The sequence below is a fragment of the Phasianus colchicus genome, chromosome 1 (assembly GCF_987193195.1).
Source record: "Phasianus colchicus chromosome 1, bPhaCol1.hap1.1, whole genome shotgun sequence".
NCBI classification, from domain to species: domain Eukaryota; kingdom Metazoa; phylum Chordata; class Aves; order Galliformes; family Phasianidae; genus Phasianus; species Phasianus colchicus.
The window spans coordinates 11222851-11242786 of NC_143436.1; the positions used below are offsets into that span (position 1 = coordinate 11222851).

General features: G+C 34.0%; 1 protein-coding gene across 8 annotated transcripts in view; it reads left to right on the forward strand.

Annotated features, from left to right (window-relative positions):
• Positions 1–19936, forward strand: part of CACNA2D1 (calcium voltage-gated channel auxiliary subunit alpha2delta 1) — a 359292-nt gene that overhangs the window by 285804 nt on the left and 53552 nt on the right. For all 8 annotated transcript variants that reach the window (XM_031591457.2, XM_090135242.1, XM_090135262.1 and 5 more), the window contains 2 exons: positions 789–893; positions 18685–18763. In XM_031591457.2, coding sequence (XP_031447317.1) covers positions 789–893; positions 18685–18763 — 184 coding nt within the window. The remainder of the gene's footprint in view (positions 1–788; positions 894–18684; positions 18764–19936) is intronic.

Below are 19936 nucleotides of genomic sequence, written 5' to 3' on the forward strand. Positions count from 1 at the left end.
TGTACAATTTAATAAAGGATTGTTTAGACTAGATAGAACTTTTCAGGCAATGAGGAGCTGTGATGAATGCCAGCAGAGGAGCCTGTGGCTCCTTTTGTAAGGAGCCAAAATTCCTTCATCTCTCTATTGTTCTGGCTTTGGAACTCCACTTTTATTTCTTTGCATAGTACATTGTGTTTTTCCCAGTGGCTTTACTAGTTACTTTGACTGCTGAATTAGGAGTCGAGAGGGCTTCTTCTCAATTCTCTTTGTTCCAGGCTCCTTCTCAAGAAATAATGAAGAGTCTTTGAGCAGAAAAAAAAAATGCATGTTCACATTTTTTTTAAAGTGCATACTCAGTAATTCATATTCAGTAATTCATTAGAAGGCTATTGTTTCCAAATTTCCAAAATGACAGTAAGGATGGAAAAGAGAAAATTAAAAATATACAGAGGCTGTCACTGTACGAATCTCAGATCACTGTAATGATGCAGAGCATTTGTAGAGCTACGCTGTGGAGATGATGTTGAAGTTTGGTGGTGGTCCACATTCATCTGAACAGATCTTAAAACTGTTGGACTTAACTGTCATACAATGAAAAAAAGTCTTTTTTGGTGGTTATTTTTTTTGGAAGGAGGTACTGAATAAAATGCTGGAAGATTTTTTAAGTATTTTCATTACTCCCAAAGTGCAGGAATTTTTCCTTCTGTTAAAGTAATAAACATTTTTATGTGAAAGCCATCAAATAGAACAATTGTTATTCTTTATAGCCTGAAATAAAATATAAGCTTCTGTTTGTATTCCTACAGCACAGTGTTTCTAGAGCTAACTGCAATAAGATTATAATGTTGTTTACGGATGGCGGTGAAGAAAGAGCACAAGAAATATTCCATAAATACAATGAAGACAAGAAAGTAAGTGATATATGAAAGATTTTCTTATATTAAGTACAATAGTGTGATGTGGAATGTTTAAATGCAGAAATAAAAGCATTTTGGTATGTGTATAATATATTATTTATTTATTTATTTATTTTTATTATTATTGAACTTTTGGGCACTTAAACCTGTCTAAATCTATAATATTTATCTGAAAAAAAAAAAAAAAAAAAAGTAAAGTATATTTAATGTTTGCACTTTGTAACTCACTGTTGTCAAGTGGTACAAAAGTGCATTAGCCATTCAGAATTAAATGCTAATGGCATTTTTCTTGCTTTACTGCAATCCTTGCACTATCAAGTGGAATCACAGGTAGTTAAATAATATAGAATATATCTTCTCACTGTGAGTATTTTCAATATGTTTAGTTGTTCATTAACCAAAGGCAAAACTAGGTCTCAAAAATCTGAATATGAACAGATCTAGAACAAAGCTACCCATCTTTCCCTGTGAGGCTAATTATGAAACAGTGTCTTAACTAGTAAAGGGACAGTTTTCTGGTGTTGAAACTTGATCTGTAATTCAACTAGAATTATGGACTTGACACAAAAGCCACTGGATTTTGTGCTGATCAGATTGGCTTTCCCACATGCGTGTGAAATAAAACAGGTTTATGGTTGTTTTCTACTATTTTTCAGGTAAATCATTATGCTCCGAAGATTAATTTATTTCTAAAGAAAAGTTAAATGTAAGCTGGGTTCATATGGTAACTAAGAACTTATCTATACCTATTGTATGAAGATGCCTCTGGATGTTAGATTACAGTTTTCTAAGACACCTTTGTAGTTGCCATGTATGTCTATGCATAAAGCAGTAGAAGTATTTCAATGGAAATGCACATACATTTGAATTAATCCCTTCAAAAGTGGAGCTAGGAATGCAAGACAATTTCCAAATCCACCAATGATTCACGTAGTGACTGTGAATAATAATTTTATGTCTGTTTTATAATAGTATTTCACATAGAATGATGTGATGGGATGTAGTTATTTTTTGTGTCTTCATTTTTAAACTGACAATTAGATGGAACAGTTGAAATCATAGCAACTCATTGTGTGACACACATGGCTGTATTCTGAAAGTATATGCAGAGATTCCTCTTCAAATGTGGACTTGATAGCTTTTGTTATATAACAAATGCTATAAAGTAAAGAAGAGACAAATGAGGGGGAGGATACATCTTATTATTTTCATTTAATTTGCTGTGTTAGTAGAAAAGTACAGCAAAATATCTAGTTCAAACAACGTAACAGATTTTCAGTGCTGTGATTTGTAGTCTTACATCATGCCTGACAATCATTCTGTGAAGTATAATTAATGAAATATAATTTAGAATGGCACTTTTACTGCATCTCTCAATACTGCAGATTTACACTGCTAAAAGTTGGGCTGTTTTGATGTATACTAGTATGGATACTTTTATATATAATTCATTCTCACTTTCTTGTTCTCTCTACCAAATACATGTTTAGATTTTTTGTTGCATATAACAAGTGTGTAATGGTGGCAACAGTCACAGTTTGATTTCTGACTAGTTAAGTGTATTTTCATGTGTAATTAACTGTAGTGCAGATACTATGCAAGGTCATTTTCCTACAGATTTATGTTCTGAGTATCTACAAATCCATATCTGTAAGAAATTATATTTTTTTATTGGGTTGTTAGATGCCATCCTTGCTGTTTTTCTCTAAGGTGACTTTGGAAATAAAAGAGACAGAAAAATTTGCAGGTATAATTCTTTCTCTTTATCAGTTTTCAATCAGAAACAATTCTTGTCTTATTGAAAGGAAATTTATGGTTGAAAACTTTCTAATGAAACAGTAAATTCATTTTTAGAAATAATAATAAAACTTCCCTGACAATTATTTGAATCATTCTAGTATTTAAATAATAATAATAATAATAATAATAATAAAATCAATATTATATACATTATACAATATATCATATATGTATATATGAAATAATGAATAAAAATAATATTTTTTAAAAGTAAGACTAACACAAAATACTCTTTTGATGATGCTTTCCTTGGTTATACTACCCTCAATTCCAAATCTTGTTCCTTTTCTATCTATCTTCATGTAATTGAATAGAGCAAAGTAATAACAGCATTTATTAACATTTATTAACATTTATTAACATTTAATAACAGACACAATTTAAGTTGAAAAAATAATATAATTTTAATTTTCTCATGTAATAGTCACATAGCATTACCTTCTTAGATCACACAGTAGACTGCCTCCATGATCAGATATAAGATTTTATGTGAATCTAGATTCTGTTGTCCTGAAATTTCTTAAACTTAGTGTTTTCTCTTGTTCAAACAAATGATTTCATTCAAATATATTATTACTTGTTTTCATCTTTCTTATGTAAAATGTCTTCAGCTCTCTGCCTATTTTCTTCTTTGTGTCATTAACTTTGTAATTCTTTCCCGTAAAAGAAGTTTAAATGAATTTTGTGCAGTCAGATGACATGATTTAGTACACTTGTTTACGTTACCCTTAGTGCCGCCCTCTAAGTTTAGAAATGAAAGGATGCAGTAAGCAATTTAAAAGTACTGAAAAGCATCTTGGATTCCAGTCTGGAAAACTGCTCTTTTAAATTACTGAATTCCATATATTTGGATTGGGATGTAGGTATACTTAAAACAGTTTTCTGTCTTTACAAATCAAAGAATGAAGAGTATTTTAAAATTTATAAAACTTTCTTTGAGGAGCAACTTTCCTAGTTTTCATCTAAAAAACTTTTTTCATCGGAAAAATTACAATTATATTTTACCTTTGTATGGCTTTTTCCCTCCATAAACCCAGATTTTATTGTCACAGATTGCAACTATATGCTGTACTTGATATTTAAAAATTGGCTTGTTTACCTTTAAGGTGACATTTGGGGCAGTCACATTAAATGTGTGAAATACCACGCACTATGAATTTCAGGAATGTGGGTGGTAAATTTGCTTTTTATTTGCACTCATACTGCAGATGGCTTCACTGAAGATAGCAATATAAATTCAATTGAAATACAGGCACAGTAGGCATTCTCCATCCTAAGAATTTTGAATTCAGCTTAAAAATAGAAAACTAATACAGTCTTCGGGGCAGACTGTGCACACAGAATTGCTCAATTTATGTGAGTAGGAAAAAGATCTTATATGCAGCTCATATATGCACTCTCAGTTGTCTGAAGTTTCCTGGCATGACAGATGTCTTGGGTGGTCAGATGAACTGATTTCAGTTGGGGGAGAAGCACAAGGTCAGCCTCGTGTCTCATTCTCACCAAATTATCTGTAATGATTAATACAACCTCATGGCATTGTCATTTGAGAAGAAAAGGTATAAAGAGAAGTGTTTCAACAACTCAGTTATATTATAAATAGTTGTGTGTGGTGGGCACAGAGCTGCTACAGTGATGGAAGCCCAATGTGAGGAGGCTCCAACCTGAGAAGTTCCACAAAGAAATGTAGGACTATCAAGTGTCTTCTTTCAAATGTGACAGATTCAGTGTTTCTGTTGAATGATATAATTAAACCTCTATGAGAAAACATTTGCAAAACGTTCTTCTAAAATAAAAAATTCCTTCTGCTCTCTTTACCAGAGGAGGGAAGCATTTTTTTTTTCATTGGATTGCATCTATTATAGTGCAACTGCATATCGGTATGAATAAAAAGGATAAATATTTAGTATTAATCTAGGCAATGGTAGATGAGTCATTCCAGACAAGCCTGAAAGCATTATTTCTGACTACAAATGACCACTGAGAAAGCTGATGACATTTCTACTTGGGATAGCCACGGGATTCTGATTAGGTGTCAGACTGAATAAATGTAACTTTCTAGAGTTACTCACGAAGCTGAAAATAAAAACAGTATATTTCTCAGCACCAATATCAACCTCTGATGGGGCTTAACAACTACCAAAGTGTCAAAGCTCTTGTGTTTCTGTGTACCAGATCTGTTACACAGGATACAGCACTAAGTAAGGAAATAAGGGACTGAAGTGAGCAAAGTTCTAGTTTGTCTGAATAGCATGTAGCATAATCTCATAGATAAAATAGCAAAAGTGCTAAGCCAGTCTTTAAGCTTTCAGTTTTTAGATTGTTATCTGGGCCATACTGCATTTGCCTTCTGCATTCTTTAGAGAGGCAGAAGCTGTTATTTCTCCCTAGACAGCCTCCTTGTGCTTTGAATTTTAGTGATGGTACAAAGAATCATCCCAGGATTTCCAGCCGGCTGGTTGAACTGGCTCACTGGCTCCTTCCCTAATCACTTCTGTCTTAAGAGTGTGTCCAGCTCTTAATTTTAATTTATTGTATGCACTGTGGCTTTCACAACTGGTAAAGCTAGAACATTCTGGGTAAAAATTGGGTCAGTACTCACACATTTCACAGTCAGTTCCTTGTGTTTTTTGTTGTATGCTTTCTTTTTTTTTCCTTTTAATTAAAGTGGCAACTGTTAGTAGAGAGCCTGCTGCAGAAATATCTTATTCTTAATGTAAATTATTTTTTTTACCAATTTCTTAGCCCCATTTATTTATGAAGGATTCACAACATACTCAACAGATGTCATTTAATTAATGAATATAAATATTCCATATCAGTAGTCTTCCTCCTGTGACAGTTACTATTTGGAAAAACTTCAGTAGTAACTAAACTGCACAGTACTAGGTGGTTTAAGGTCACAAACGTGTAAATCCAAGAAATATGTATATATATATATTTTTCAAGTGTGATATCAAGTACACATCTTTCCTCATTTACCTAAGTTTTGAGACACAGTTACCTGATAGTGTGAAGCTTCTTCCTCCATTCAGAAATAAATGATTATTAGAAATATGATGATTTAAAAATATATATATTTTAAAAATATCCCTTTAGGAAGAAAGCTGCACTGATGTACTCCTGGCATATGTCCATTGCCTGGCAATGCTGTTGCATGTGAGGAGTCTGCCACAGTCTTTCCCACACTATCTTTCCATGATACCTTTTCATTTAGAGTATATAAAATCTTTTCTATTTTTTTTTTTTCCCCCATAAAATTGGAATAAGGAATTGCTATCCATTTCTTATCACCTTTTCACCCACTTTCCCTTCAGCTGTCAAGTCTCCCATGCTGTTCTATATATGTACACAAATTTGTTGGGCAAGATTGCTGCAGGCTTAGGAAGCACAGCAGAAAGTGCAGCAGGGCAGCTGAGGGTTTATTTTGGGAAGATCAGTGTGCAGAAAAGCCTTTTCATGCTTATGTCCACAGGGCTTCGTGTTGGTACGAGTTTCTCTTTAGGCTGCTGTTTTGTTATCATGATGAGACCGTCTGGGTTACCACGTGGCATTTTTTCCTTCTTGAAAGATAAAATCCGTGTGGTCATGTTGAGAACTGCAGAAGGCTAAGAAAACTTTTAATGTAATTTTGTTGAAAAGTAATCTTATCAGTCATATTAGAATCATATGTATGTGTTACATAAAACCCAACTGGCAGCTTGTTTCTTTCATATTTGGTGTGAGGAGACTATTTGATATGTCTATTTTTGTTGATCTTCAGTTACAAACCACTACATTAATAGTGATTGATTCAAGATGTCACATACAGGTCTATGCTGCAGATGGCATAAAATAATTAATCTAAGCAACAGGGATAGGATATCACTTAATACAGGATAGGATATCACTTAATACAGAAAGTACTTTATGACTATTATGGAATGAAAATAAGAGAATGGGACTGCATTTTACTTACTTACACAAACAAAATGCCACACCTTCCAGAATCAGTTCTTACTCCTTCAATCCAACTATCTTGTTCCTTCCAGATTTTCAATTAATTCAGACAAAAAAAACCTCTTTGCCATCATCTAGAACAAAAAATATTCCTAAGCTTCTACAGTGTACTCGAGTTGTGTTTCCCATCATATTGTTTTATCAGCATGAACACATATAGTTAAAAATTTATGTTTCTAGTGAGCACTAGTTGAGAGCCCATTAGATGTGATAATAGAACTTTTCAAATGTAATGGGACATCTTTCACTGAAAAAAATGGTCAATGCACTGATGGAAAAACAAATGGGTATGTGTAGGAGACTTCATATTGGGACTGAAAAGAAGTTACAGAAATGCAGTCTTTGTTGTAAGCATGTAGTAATCTGAAACAAACAGATAGTATGTCTATAGCAGTATAAACAGATGACAGGTGAAGAGGGAAATGACAATTTCAAGAAACAAAGTTTCAGTTCATTCTGATAACACGGATGCACTCATTATATATGAATATATATATAATTATATATATATATGATGCATTATATATGAAAGGGATATGAAATAGGAAATAACAAATCATAAGTGTGGATGTACTGTGAACTTCATTTATGTAAGTAGACACCCTATGCAACTTAAATGTAAACTATTCCAGATTGCTGCTGGTGGGAGAGCACATCAAGAACTGAAATGAGAAAGCGCTGTCTGAGAAATCTTATCAAATAACAATTATTGTATGCAGTTAAGCAAGTGTTGTTCGTAAAATCTGAAAAAAAAACCAAAAAAAAATTATGACAAAAAGCAAGAAAATAAATACAAAAAAGCTACAGATGAGTATACAGATGAAAAGCAAAGAGAATGAAGCGCTTTTATACAGAAAATGACTTGGATTCAAAGTCATGATTAATTTCAAATGAAAGGTTAAAACCTGTTCTGTCATATCTCAGGAGAATAATAATCATGTTCTTTAGTCTTTTGCATGGAACTAGAAGTACTATAGAGAATAGAAGAATGAGGAAGTGACTTTGCAATATTATGTTTACATGGCTATGGGAAATGACATTCAAGAATGAGCTCTTCATTTTTTTGTTAGGTTTTTACAATAATTTTTATAGATCTCACTGTTAAAACAAAAATAGAGGAGACACACACAAAACACTGTAATCTTTCATAGCAGAATCAACCTCTATATGCAGTAATAGAATTCTTGGCCTATTATGAAACTCCATTCTTGTTTCTATCTTGAGCGTCCATTTGAAGTCAGTAAATTTAGTTGAAGTCATATTCAAGTTAATCTTGTGTCAAATTCAAGGTGATGTATTCGGTGTTTGAAGAGCTTTACATAGAAGTTCTGTGCTTCATAGTACCCTTCAAAAGAAGAAATTTAATCCATACTGACTGAAGTACTTGGAAGGCAAGCTACAAATATTTTGTTGTATTGTTTTTTCAACAATTCTGACTTTATTTTAATAGATCTTGTTAACAAGAAAGAATTGTGTTTATTTATAAATCATTTTATGAAGCCATCTCTTTGAAGCTGATAACTGTATAATGCATACTGTCTATATTGGTCCTATAGTTTGTAAAAGAGGCAAGCTGGTAACAGCAGACAAGGAGATGGCTGAGGTATTTAACTACTTTTTTGCCTCGGTCTTCTCTGATAACTGGTCATCACACAGCCTTCAAATGTTTGGTTTGGTAGGAGGGGACTGGGGAAGAAACATCCCTCCCACTGCAAGCAGAGATCAGATTCATGACCACCTGAGGAACCTGGACATCCACAAGACTATGGGTCTCAATGAGATGCATCCCAGAGTCCTGTGTGAATTCGCAGGTGTAGTTTCCATGCCATTCTCAATGATATTTGAAAAGTGATGGCAATCAGGTGAAGTCCCTAGTGAGTGGAGAAAAGGCAACGTCGCAACCATTTTTAGGAAGGATAAAAAAGGTGACCCTGGGAACTACTGACCTGTCAGTCTCATGTCATGAAGTAAATCCTCCTGGAAACTATGCTAAGGTACATGAGAGACAGAGAGGGGATAGGGGAGAACCAGCATGACTTCACAAAGGGCAAATCCTGTTTGACGAACCTAGTGACCTTTTATGGATGTGTAACTGCATCAGAGAATAAGGGAAGAGCCACTGATGTCGTCTATCTGGATTTCAGTAAGGCCTTTGACATGGTACACCACAAGATCCTTCTCTCTAAATTGGAAAGAGGTGGATTTAATGGTTGGACTGTTCAATAGATGAGGAACTGGCTGCAGGATTGAGTCTAGAGAGTGGTGGTCAGTGGTTCAATGTCTGGATGGAGATCAGTGACAAGTGGTATCCCTTAGAGGTCAGTACTGACACCAGTGCTCTTTAATATCAGTGACATTGACAGTGGGGTCGAGTGCACCTTCAGCAAGCTTGCTGATTACACCAAGCTGTGTGATGTGGTTGACACACCAGAGGGACAGGATGCCATTCGAAGGGACCTAGACAGGCTTGAGCAGTGAGCCCAGGTGAACTGCATGAGGTTCAACAAATCCAAGTGCAAGGTCTTGCACCTGGGTTGAGGCAGCCCCCACTACCAATACAAGCTGGGGAATGGAAGGTTTGAGTGCAGCCCTGCCATAGCAAACTGGACATGAGCCAGTAATGTTCTCTCACACCCAGAAAGCCAACCATATCCTGGACTGCATCAAAAGAAGCGTGGCTAGCAGGGCAAGGGAAGTGATCCTGTCCCACTACTCTGCACTGGTGAACCCTCATCTGGAGTAATGCATCCAGATATGTAGTCCTCAGTACAAGAGGTACTGAGATGAACCTGCTGGAGCACATCCATAGAAGGGCCAGAGAAATGAGGACAGGCTGAGAGAGCTGGGGCTGTTCAGCCTGGCGAAGAGAAGGCTGTGAGGTGACCTGAGAGTAGCCTTTCAGCATCTAAAGGGGAGCTACAGGAAAGAAGGGGGCAGACTCTGTAGCAGCATCTATAGTGACAGAACAAGGGGAAATGGTTTCAAGCTTAAAGAGTGTAGATTTAGGTTAGATATAAGGCAAGTCTTTTACAATGAGAGTGTTTAGGCACTGGAACAGGTTGCCATAGATGTGGTGGATGCCCCAGAGGCTTCCAGGATGAGGCTGAATCAGGCCATGGGCAACCTGATCTAGCAGTGGATGTTCCTGTTCATTGCAGGGGAGTTGAAAAAGATGACCTTTAAAGGTCGCTTCCAACTCTAAGGATTCTGTGATCTTTATGATGCTTTCTGTTGCAGTCTTGTATAGGCAATTTTATTTAAAAACAAAACCAAAGGCAGTATTTTGCTTCTAATAGATTTCTTTGTAAGAAACATATTTAAGTAAGGATAAAAATTCTTCTTCTTTTCATTAAAAAGCCAGACTTTGTGGCAAAGAATTAAAATTCAGTTACTTCACGTAGACTGTTATATGTTCTATGTCTTGTTACCTAAAAGTTATTTAAGTACAGTTCTTTGCTCTTCTCCCCGCTGTTTTGAATGCAAAACATGTCATTAGATTTATAAAAAGAGCACTCTTATACAAAAGTAATGAAAATATGTGTCATTCAGTATAGGGAGGAACTATCTGTTTCAGTCATATAGATGAGATGTATGTTTGTAGTGTTTCTCAAAGACAATGCTGAGATTTCAGGTGCAGTTTGGCAAGAAGCACCATGGCTAGTATGCATACATTGCATTAATTGCTAGCTGTGAAGGACATTTTCTAATACATGATTGCATATATGACTCAGTCTTTCAGATATGCTAGGACATTTGCCAGTTGCTGAAATCGGGCAACGTCAGTGCTAGCTTGTTTCCATAAAGGAATGTTTTCCCTGCCAACAGATACAAGGTCAGGTTGCCCTAAGGCCAGTCTTATGTGGTAGTGGCAAGTTTCCACATTTAAAAGTGCTTAACATTTTTTCTTTTAAAAATTGAACAAAACTTACAGAATTTTCATTCTTAAATCTCTCACTCTTAAGACTGTCATAGGATAATGTTCCTTTTGAAGGCTGATCTTCAAAAAAGCACATGAACAAGGGAAAAAGTCTCTCTTTTGTAAGACTGTTTGGCATTTGCAACTACTTTGTTTTACTTCCCAAGCTGTACAAAAACTGGAGTAGTGGGAGTAAATAACAGAGAGAGCAACTATACAAAGGGCAAAGTGTACGAAGTGTACAAAGTGTTTTTTTTTTTTAAAGAAAGATCACTGATTTTTTTTTTTTTTAAGGTAATTGAATAAAATTAAAATTTTAATAGTTACTCTACAGTGCAGAGTTAAAAACTGCTAAAAACAAGAGTTTGAAAAAACTTCATTAGATAGAATATGTTCAGTGGGATATTAAATATTCCTTTAAATACTTCAAATAAAATAATAATAATAATAATAAAAAGGCTTGGTGTCATGACAGGAACAGTGAATATCCCTCTAATTAGTCTGGTCCTTTCCAGCTGCTCATCTCCCTCAAAGTGTTGTTTTGACTATCAAAGAAATGATGAAAATGCTTTTAATCTAGAGTACAGAGGGAAATACTTTGTCACCTCCTTTGTCTGCTTTCCAATACTAATAACCAAATGTACAAAGAACTCTTGGAAAAAAAATAATTTTTTCTTCAGGGAATGCTAAATGCTGAATGTCGGGGTGAATTAGCTTAAGGAAAGGAGAAATTCAGTTGTTTTCTGCTTCAGCAAAGAAGCATTATTAAGATAACCAAAGAATAAAACAAGTCAACTGAGTAAATAGAGCCTGTGTGGGAAAAGTAAATAATCAACAGTTGAACCATGAAAAAGCTGATAGTGTAATTTCTTAATCTGAGGGAGGTATACGAATGACCTGGAGATGGAGTGAGTGGCTGGAAAATCACTTGACTCAAAAGGCCTTACATTTATTCCTGAAGTAGTGTGGGGCAGTCTGGTAAGGTCAGCACATTCAGGAGAGCTGAGCTGAATCAGTAATGCAGGAGAAGCTGCTAGTATGTCAGCATCCTTTCACCCAGAACTACAGCTGCAAATGCACACCACAGAAGACTACTTCAGGAATGTTTCAGGTTCTTCCAAATGAAATAAATCCATGACTTTCAATGGGATGGATTAAGCATACAGTAACTGCATTACATGATTGGTGACATCACATGTTTGCCTCAGTGTTTTAAGGCATCACTAATATTAATGAATTCCATTGGGAAAGGAATCATACATATGGTTAGTTACACCTTTGAGGTTTGCAGCCAGTGCCAACTGGTGCACTCTCATCTGAGGTTCTGGCACTGCTCCCACGAGCACCAGGGAAAACGAGGGAAGGAAAAAGCATCAATATAGTTTCCAATCATGTGTGTGGACTTTGCTGCCTCAGGAACTTCCCCAACTCTCTCAAAGCCTGTGAGTTGACCAAGGCACAATTTTTTGTTAGGATAGTCACAGCCAAATTGACTCTAAAACCTAAGTTCAGGCACATAATAATGAAATCCGACTTATTTTTGAAGTCACAGCTTTTCTCTTTCTAACTGCTGTTCAGACTAATGTTGTAAAAAGATAGTAAAACAGCTGATTTGTACCTACAGCTGGAAAAACGATGATATTAGAAACTTCTTTTTACATAATTAGGCAGCTTGATGCAGAGGACATAGCCTCCTCATTATCATGTAATATCTCTATATTAAGTTCCTGTCAGGATGGACTAATACAGTTTCTACTTCTATTATACTTTTGTCTCATGAAAGGTTTAACAACGTAAAGACTGAAGTGACCACATCATCAGTGTTGTGTTTCATCAATCTAATTATAATTGATTTAACAGAGGTAGAATAGTTTATATGAGCAAGATATTTAAATCTTTGTACTTCTAGCAGAGCAGGAAGGAGAATCAACTGCGAGCCGAGTATGAGTGAGTTTGGAATTGATTGCTATAGTTCCACAAGGTGGCACTAATGAGATGTAGAACAGTAACGAATGTGCTCTCTCAGTTCAGTGGAAGTGGTAATTCTCAAATTTTCTAAAGTGTTAAATTGTAATAGTGGTAATGCTGTTTTCAAGCTTTACACTAGAAACATCCCCCCCCCTCCACTCCCACCCCCCCACTTTTTTTTTTTTTTTTAGTTCATATATGTTTTCATTGTGATGCAACAAAAAAATCTTGGCAAAACCAGCAATTGTATTTTACCACACAACACGTCACTGTACTTGTGTCTATTCTTCCAAAATAGCAAGATCATTAAATGCTTTTTGCTCTATGTATAATTTAGAGTCATATCCAAAGCAGAGGAGGTTTTCCAATAATTTTTCTTTCATTTTTCAAAGAAGGATTTATATTAGAAAGATTACAATTAGACTAGGAATTTGCAAGTTATCACTGCAGCTTGGAGTTAAGGATTGAATAGAAGTGATCCTAGAGGCTCAATCGTGGAAAGACTTGAGAAGGCGTTTTATCAAATGCATTACAGCATTTTTCAAATCAATAAATTCAAAGATGTTGAGCTTGCAATTATCTTTTGCATATAAGTATTTGAGAGGTAAATTCTTACCACGTCCCACATTGTTTTTGTATTTTTTTTTTTTTTTTCCAACTCTGAACCTGTTTCTGGAGAGTACCTAAAGAAAGAGACAAATCATAATATGGACATAAGAATCAAAAATACAACTTGGTATATTTCTGTTGGTGTTTCATGCTATTCCCTAACTTGACATCAAATTTTGAATTCTGCATTTTGAGTTCTAGATCTTTACAACTTAATAACTGTGGGTCCTGAGATTTTCTCTGTTTTCCCCAGTTAGTTATGTTAAGGCCAAAATAAATGCATAGGCAGCCCAAGGATCACATAAAAGCCTGAGTCTCCGACTTCTGAACTTTGTTGGGTCTGGTATTCAGAGCAGTAACAGTTACAACTTTTGGTTAAACTGAGAAGCATTAAATTCTCATTTAAAAGGTTAGAGGCACTGTCATGAGTGTTTTGAAAAAGATGAATGCTGCTCAGTCGTTCACAAGAAAACAAGCCTTATTCTTATGACTGAATTGCACAGCTGTGCCCATACCCATAAACCAAGGTCAGCACGCAGTCTGAAGAACTGTCCAGAATTATCCATAATGTTTAATTGTTAACAGACTCAGTGGTATGGTTCTTGGCCTGTGGCAGTCAGCTCTCTCAAACAGTGTCTTGAGGAGTTCAGTTCAGGGATGAGCATGAACCATAGCTGATCCCAAAAGACATCATAATGAGATGAAATGATGTGGGGGGGTTGGGATGGGGAGGGAGGAAAGCAAAATAATGTAGCCATAGAGATGTGATCCATGCTTTGCCTTACAGGCTGAGAAAGAAAATGATTTATGTTCAATTTATTTAGTGCATAAATATAGACTAAGGGACCCTAGAAGTTACCTCTACCACATCACTGCCAGCAATACTCCTGAACATGCAGCTTCTATTTCTCTTTTCCCTGTCCTTTCTATCGAAGCAAAGCTGCTTTACTTTTATTGATAAAACCCAAATGCATCATGACTGTATTCCTTGAAGTTCTGAATCTAGCAGTCAAGGACAAAAGATTATGGACCAGAATTTAGGTGAAACTCAGTATTTGGCATTTCCTATGGCTAACCTAGTTACCCTGCAGAGTTTTCAGATGATAATTCTCTAGTTGTGCTTTTCATTAAAATTCATCATAAATGCCTTCTGGTCTTAGCTACTTCATAGCAGAATCTGAAATCGTCTTCAAAATTCTGTTCAGTTTTGGAGATAAGTCAAAGATGTAAAGACAGTAAGGAAAGGAACACATTGAGAATTATCAGTGTGATAGTTAGAAAACAACATAACATTTCTCTGATCTCCAGCAGAAGAGTTGTAAATTAATTAAGTGGTTTAAAAGATATGCTTACAAGGGATCTAGGAGACAGACTGCATAATGAAATATAGAAAAGCAGTTTTGTGATTTTATTTAGAATAATAGTCTTGGTTTGTTACTCTTGCTTGAGAAGTATACCTATTAGATATAAATTTGAAACAATTTTTCATCATATCTGATTATCTATATAAGCACATTAATGGGAAAAAAATAATTTTTTGATGATGCTGAAATTACTGAATTATTAATTCCTCTTTATTACAGCTTCTCTTGGTTTTTAATAATAGTAATTTAAAAAAAAAACTTACTTTTAATCTGCAGTTACAAAGCTCAAATTAATATATTCTGAAATCTTACTGTCAGGAAAACTGAAGTTACATGATCTGATCAGATCATTTTTTGATTCAGTTTGTTTATCTAGGGGTGGGAAAAGTCTTTCACACTTCTACATGATTGTGGTAAAATGGTGAGATTCATTTTACTTATTACTTTATGTTACTCCAACGGCAAAATGAAGAAATAAAATACCGAAAAAAAAAAAAAAGGCAACTGAGATCTGTAACCAAACCAGCCTATTTGTTTATAGCTCTTCATTTCTATTTTCCTCACAGCTCTCTCGAGTGCCTTTATCACTTCATATGTGTAGGAGTCAGAATCCTTCTGTTCACATTGATCTTTATGAGACTTTTTTCTTGTAGAGAGAAATTCGAAGTAAAAAAAAGGAAAATAAATAATTAGTTAAATAATTAGTTTATGTGATTATTAGGTTTCTTAATACAGTACTTCTTCCTCAACTTTCTGTAGCATTGTTTCTGTTAGGAAATTTCTATGATTGAGAGTTGGATTTTTATTTTTTTATTCATTTATTTCCTTTCATATCCTTCAAAGGATTGTGGATAAGTCAGGATGCAAAGACCTTTGGGAGGTCTCTTGTCCCATGTCCTGCTCAAAGCAAGGACTAAATCAGACTGGGTTGCTCAGGGCTTTATCTAATGTGGTCTCGAAGATCTTGAAGAATGCAGACTTAACAGCTTCTCTGAGCAGCCTTTTCCTTTGTCATTCATTATCTGACTGTCCTCACATAGTTCTAAACATTTTTAATTTTTAATAAAGATATTGCTTTACACTATTTACACTGAAAATAATTAATAATGATAGAAGACTTGTTTCAAATAGTGAAAAATACAAAGAATTAGTACATATTATTATCCTAAAAGAACTAATGCAGCATTAGACTCGAAGTCTTGGTGAAAAGCTAGGACACTTACACTTAACAAAAATCCTAGACCATATCTGACCATCTTAACTTCTCCATCATGAGTGTATGACTTTTCTAGAAAAACTATATTTTCAGTAGTCCCATTGAGAACAAGACAACTCCTATCTTTTATTTTGGTTTTAGTTTTTTTTGTTTCTTTTTTTTGTTTTTTGTTTTTTTGTTTTTTGTTTTTTTTTTTCTAATTCTATTACTTTTTAATAATTTGAATGTTATTTTTGTACATGAAGAGAACAAATGGATCTCCCCTGTAAGGCTGGATTTTCTGTGGGGAAAGGTTTGGGGAAAGAAGACCTGTGTGAAAGAGCCTGGAACCTATTGTGTTCAGAAGATCTGAGATCTTTTAGAGAAGTACAGAGAAGAAACAACATGTCTCAGTGGCTATTTCAGATGAAAAACAACTTCTAGGGATCAAATATACTTGACAGTTTTCTTCAACTTAGAAATCCACTTACTTGGTGGAAACTAAACTTGAAATGAGGAACAAATAAAGGGAGAGATGTTTATATCTGTATCTATTCTCAGTCACAATATTCCTAGTAAAAATAATTAAACCTGTCCTTTATTTATTTATTTATTTATTTATTTTTAAGTTTGAAAGTCTTCTGTCTTCTTTGGAGAGATGTCTATAAGAAAAAGAAAACACAGATTCATCTCAGTCCTTCGGCTAATACTGTATCATGTCATAGAAAATGTTAACAAAGAGCATGTTTTTTTTCTAAAATTGGCTTGTTAATTTGACTTTCTGACTCATTTTTCCAGCTGGTCTGTCATTCTACTCAATTCCAGATGAGGCAATGGGAAAAAGAAAACTCTTTGAATGTTCCACCTTCTTGCCAAACCAAGTAACAATTAAAAACTCAAATTTTCATTGCAGTTCTTTATCTCTGTTAATTATCCAAGGAACACTAAATCAGATATATTGTCCTCTGGTTGTTGTCAATAATTTAAATTCTGAATTCTTTATAGATTAGTTGCAGATTTAACATGCTGCTTCTTTTTCCTAAATTACATACCATTTCGCAACTTGAGTCCAACACAGTGCTTTAATTTTATATTTGAGATCAAATGCTAGATGATCCAGTCTAATTGCCTCGTATTTTATACACAAACAAGCAAACCCACATGACTCTTTTATACTTAATTAGTTGCTTTTAATCCAAAAGAGACATCAGATCACTCAACCATCTAGCTAGTGGTCTTTAGTGGATTTTGTCTTGTTTCACCATAATTTTTAAGAATAATGTAATCTTAATTGTTTAGTGAATACTAAACCAGGAACAGTTGTGAGTCCCCAAAAAACAGTGTCATAGATGGGTTCTGAGCTGAGAGATACAGATATAAAACAACATAATATTTAACTTGTAAAAAATAGATGGTAATTAAATAGAAACAGATCCATTAGAAGGGTTACACTGGCACTTTGTAAAAAAAGGTCAAGAACAAATAGGAACAAGTGAGGAATGGCAAATGAAACTCGATTTTACAATGTGATACATAATAAAAAAGGTAAATGAGATGCAGACATATTGAAATTATGTTCGTACTAGCAATACTGATGCTTCCAAAGTAATTGGAGGTATTTTTCATCTGTCTCTGTCCATACAAACTATGAGAACAAAATTCAACATCAGACACATAATCATTCACATACCTGTTCATGTAACTAAAACTGCAATTGGTTTGAGTTGTTATTGAGAAATGACCTTATATAGGGTAGTTTTATTAAAAACATTTTTCTGGTTTTTTTTGTGTTTTTTTTTTTTTTAAATCGTGCCTAAGTAGTTGTTGTAATTCTACCAGAAGCAGAAACAAAGGGTTTTAACAGACAGACCAAATCAAAACATATTCCTAATTAAAATGATATCTAGTGCAAAGCTTGGTTTGCCCTTCCTCCATGTAAGGGTCATCAGTAATAAAATTTCACCAATTGATACCTGTTGACTGATGATTTGGAACTATTCCTATAGCTCTTGGTTAATACATTGGCTCTGACTGTGTGACACAATTTCTGTTGCTTATTTGACAAATAAAGTTTTATGTAGCACACACTAAATAAAGTGAAGAAAAATTGAATGAATGCCACCTAAATACTTAGCATCAATCCGAAAGTAGTTTGCAAGGAGTCTATGCAGCTTTATATTTAATGTATTTAAAGAAAACAAGCCTTTATTACTCAATCCCATGGAAAGGAATTCCTATTTTGTTTTCATATTATGATCTGTATTTTGTAAAGTGAAGTGGTAAAGTTAAAGGTTCATAAAGAGATGCCTGAAAAGGAAAGACTGCGTGGCTGTAGGATAATCCTTCAGAGGGACATAGGAACTGCTGGGAAAATATTTTTCCCACCTTCTTCAGAAAAGTTCAGCTTCTGAGCAGAATATTCTGTTGGAAACTGAAACATAGTATACAGATATATATGTAGCTTTTCTCTGCATCTTCTATGGTTTTTAGTCTACATACAAACATACTGGGTTTTTATTATTTTATTTCATTAATTTCTTATTATTAATTTTAGTTTATTCTATCAGTATGATAGAAGATAATGACAACTAATTTAATAAAAGAGAGAAGTGTTAAAATAAGCGCACTAGAAAAATTAAAAAAAAAAAATCAAATGCTTTACAGAGAATAATTGGTATTAGAGCTTTAAAGCATGAAAGAAGTATGGAAAAAAACTCTTAATGAGTTCTATTTGGTGGGACAAAATACAATATATAAATGTCATAATGCCAGTGACATTGAATTGATTTCAATTTGGAAGTTCAGAGATTTCTTTTTTGCTTCAAATATATTTTTTAAAAAATCCAGGAATCATTAACTTGAGAGTCACAGTTAATTAATGGTATTTAGTTAAGTTTTATGTTATGTCTTTTTTTTTTTTTTCAATATGCTTAGGTACGTGTGTTCACATTTTCTGTTGGTCAACATAATTATGACAAAGGACCTATTCAGTGGATGGCCTGTGAAAATAAAGGTACTTTGTCTTTGAAACTGTTCTTTGCTGGAGCAATATCTTTAACATTCTTTAAAAATTCTGTCTTTTTTTTCAGCTTTCTTGTATTTTTAATCAGTTACAAAAAAGTTGATGGAATGTGTATATACATGTGGATAAATAATAAGTTTTGTGTTTACTTGTTATTATATAATACAGTGTTGTAAGAGAAGTATTATTACAGTATTCATTATAATAATAGTAAGATATTATGGGTAAATTTTGAGTGTTCTTGGTGTAATAGCTATCTATGGAAACATGGAACTGATGACAGATAAGAAAATTAGAGAAACCTGTTTTATATTAAGGAGCTTGGACAAAAGAATCTTTTGTTTGGTTGGTTGCCTGATTGAATTTCTTTTTTTTTTTTTTTTTTTTCTCTCTCCAAAACTTAGAAGAGACCAGCTGACTTGCATTAATTTCCCCCTCTTCCCCCCCACCTTTTTTTTTTTCCTTTTTATAAGAAAATATCGTAATTATTCTTTCTGTGATTCCTTAGTTTCTAAGTGCATCCTTATGATTTTTTCCAATGGAAATTAAAAAAAAAAAAAAGAATTAATGTAAGGAAGTAAAATTCTTTCTCCTAAAATTTCTGCATGAAAAATGTAGAAAGATGCATTTAGAATTAGTGTGAGAAGAAAGCATCTCAGACACCATATAACTAGGGAAGGAGAGAAGAGGTAAACAGAGATACATTGCAGAAGAGAAATTTTTAAACATAAGACAAAGATATAGAAAGAATAATTATAGAGAATAATTTATAACTTACCTGAACAACACGTGTATCATGACCTCATAAATATCTCAGAACGCTGACTTAAATTATGCAAGTTGTTCTGTAGATTGCATTGCCAGGTAATTACAGAAAATCAGCAGTTGATTTTTGAACAATTTTTTTAAGTAATGTCTTTATATCTCTGATTACTATGTTCACTTAAACTAAACTCTGTTAATAAATTCAGACCAGCTCACTTATGGAATTATCACCTATGTCATTTTATTATCAAAGGAAAATGATCATATTCATCTTTCCAAAATTGATGGAATTCTTTGCTTGCACATCCAAAGAAGAAATTTTTCTTTAACTTTTTCTTAAAGCTTTTAATTTGTTATCAAGTCACACATTACTTAAGACAAAGTATGTGAGAAACCTCA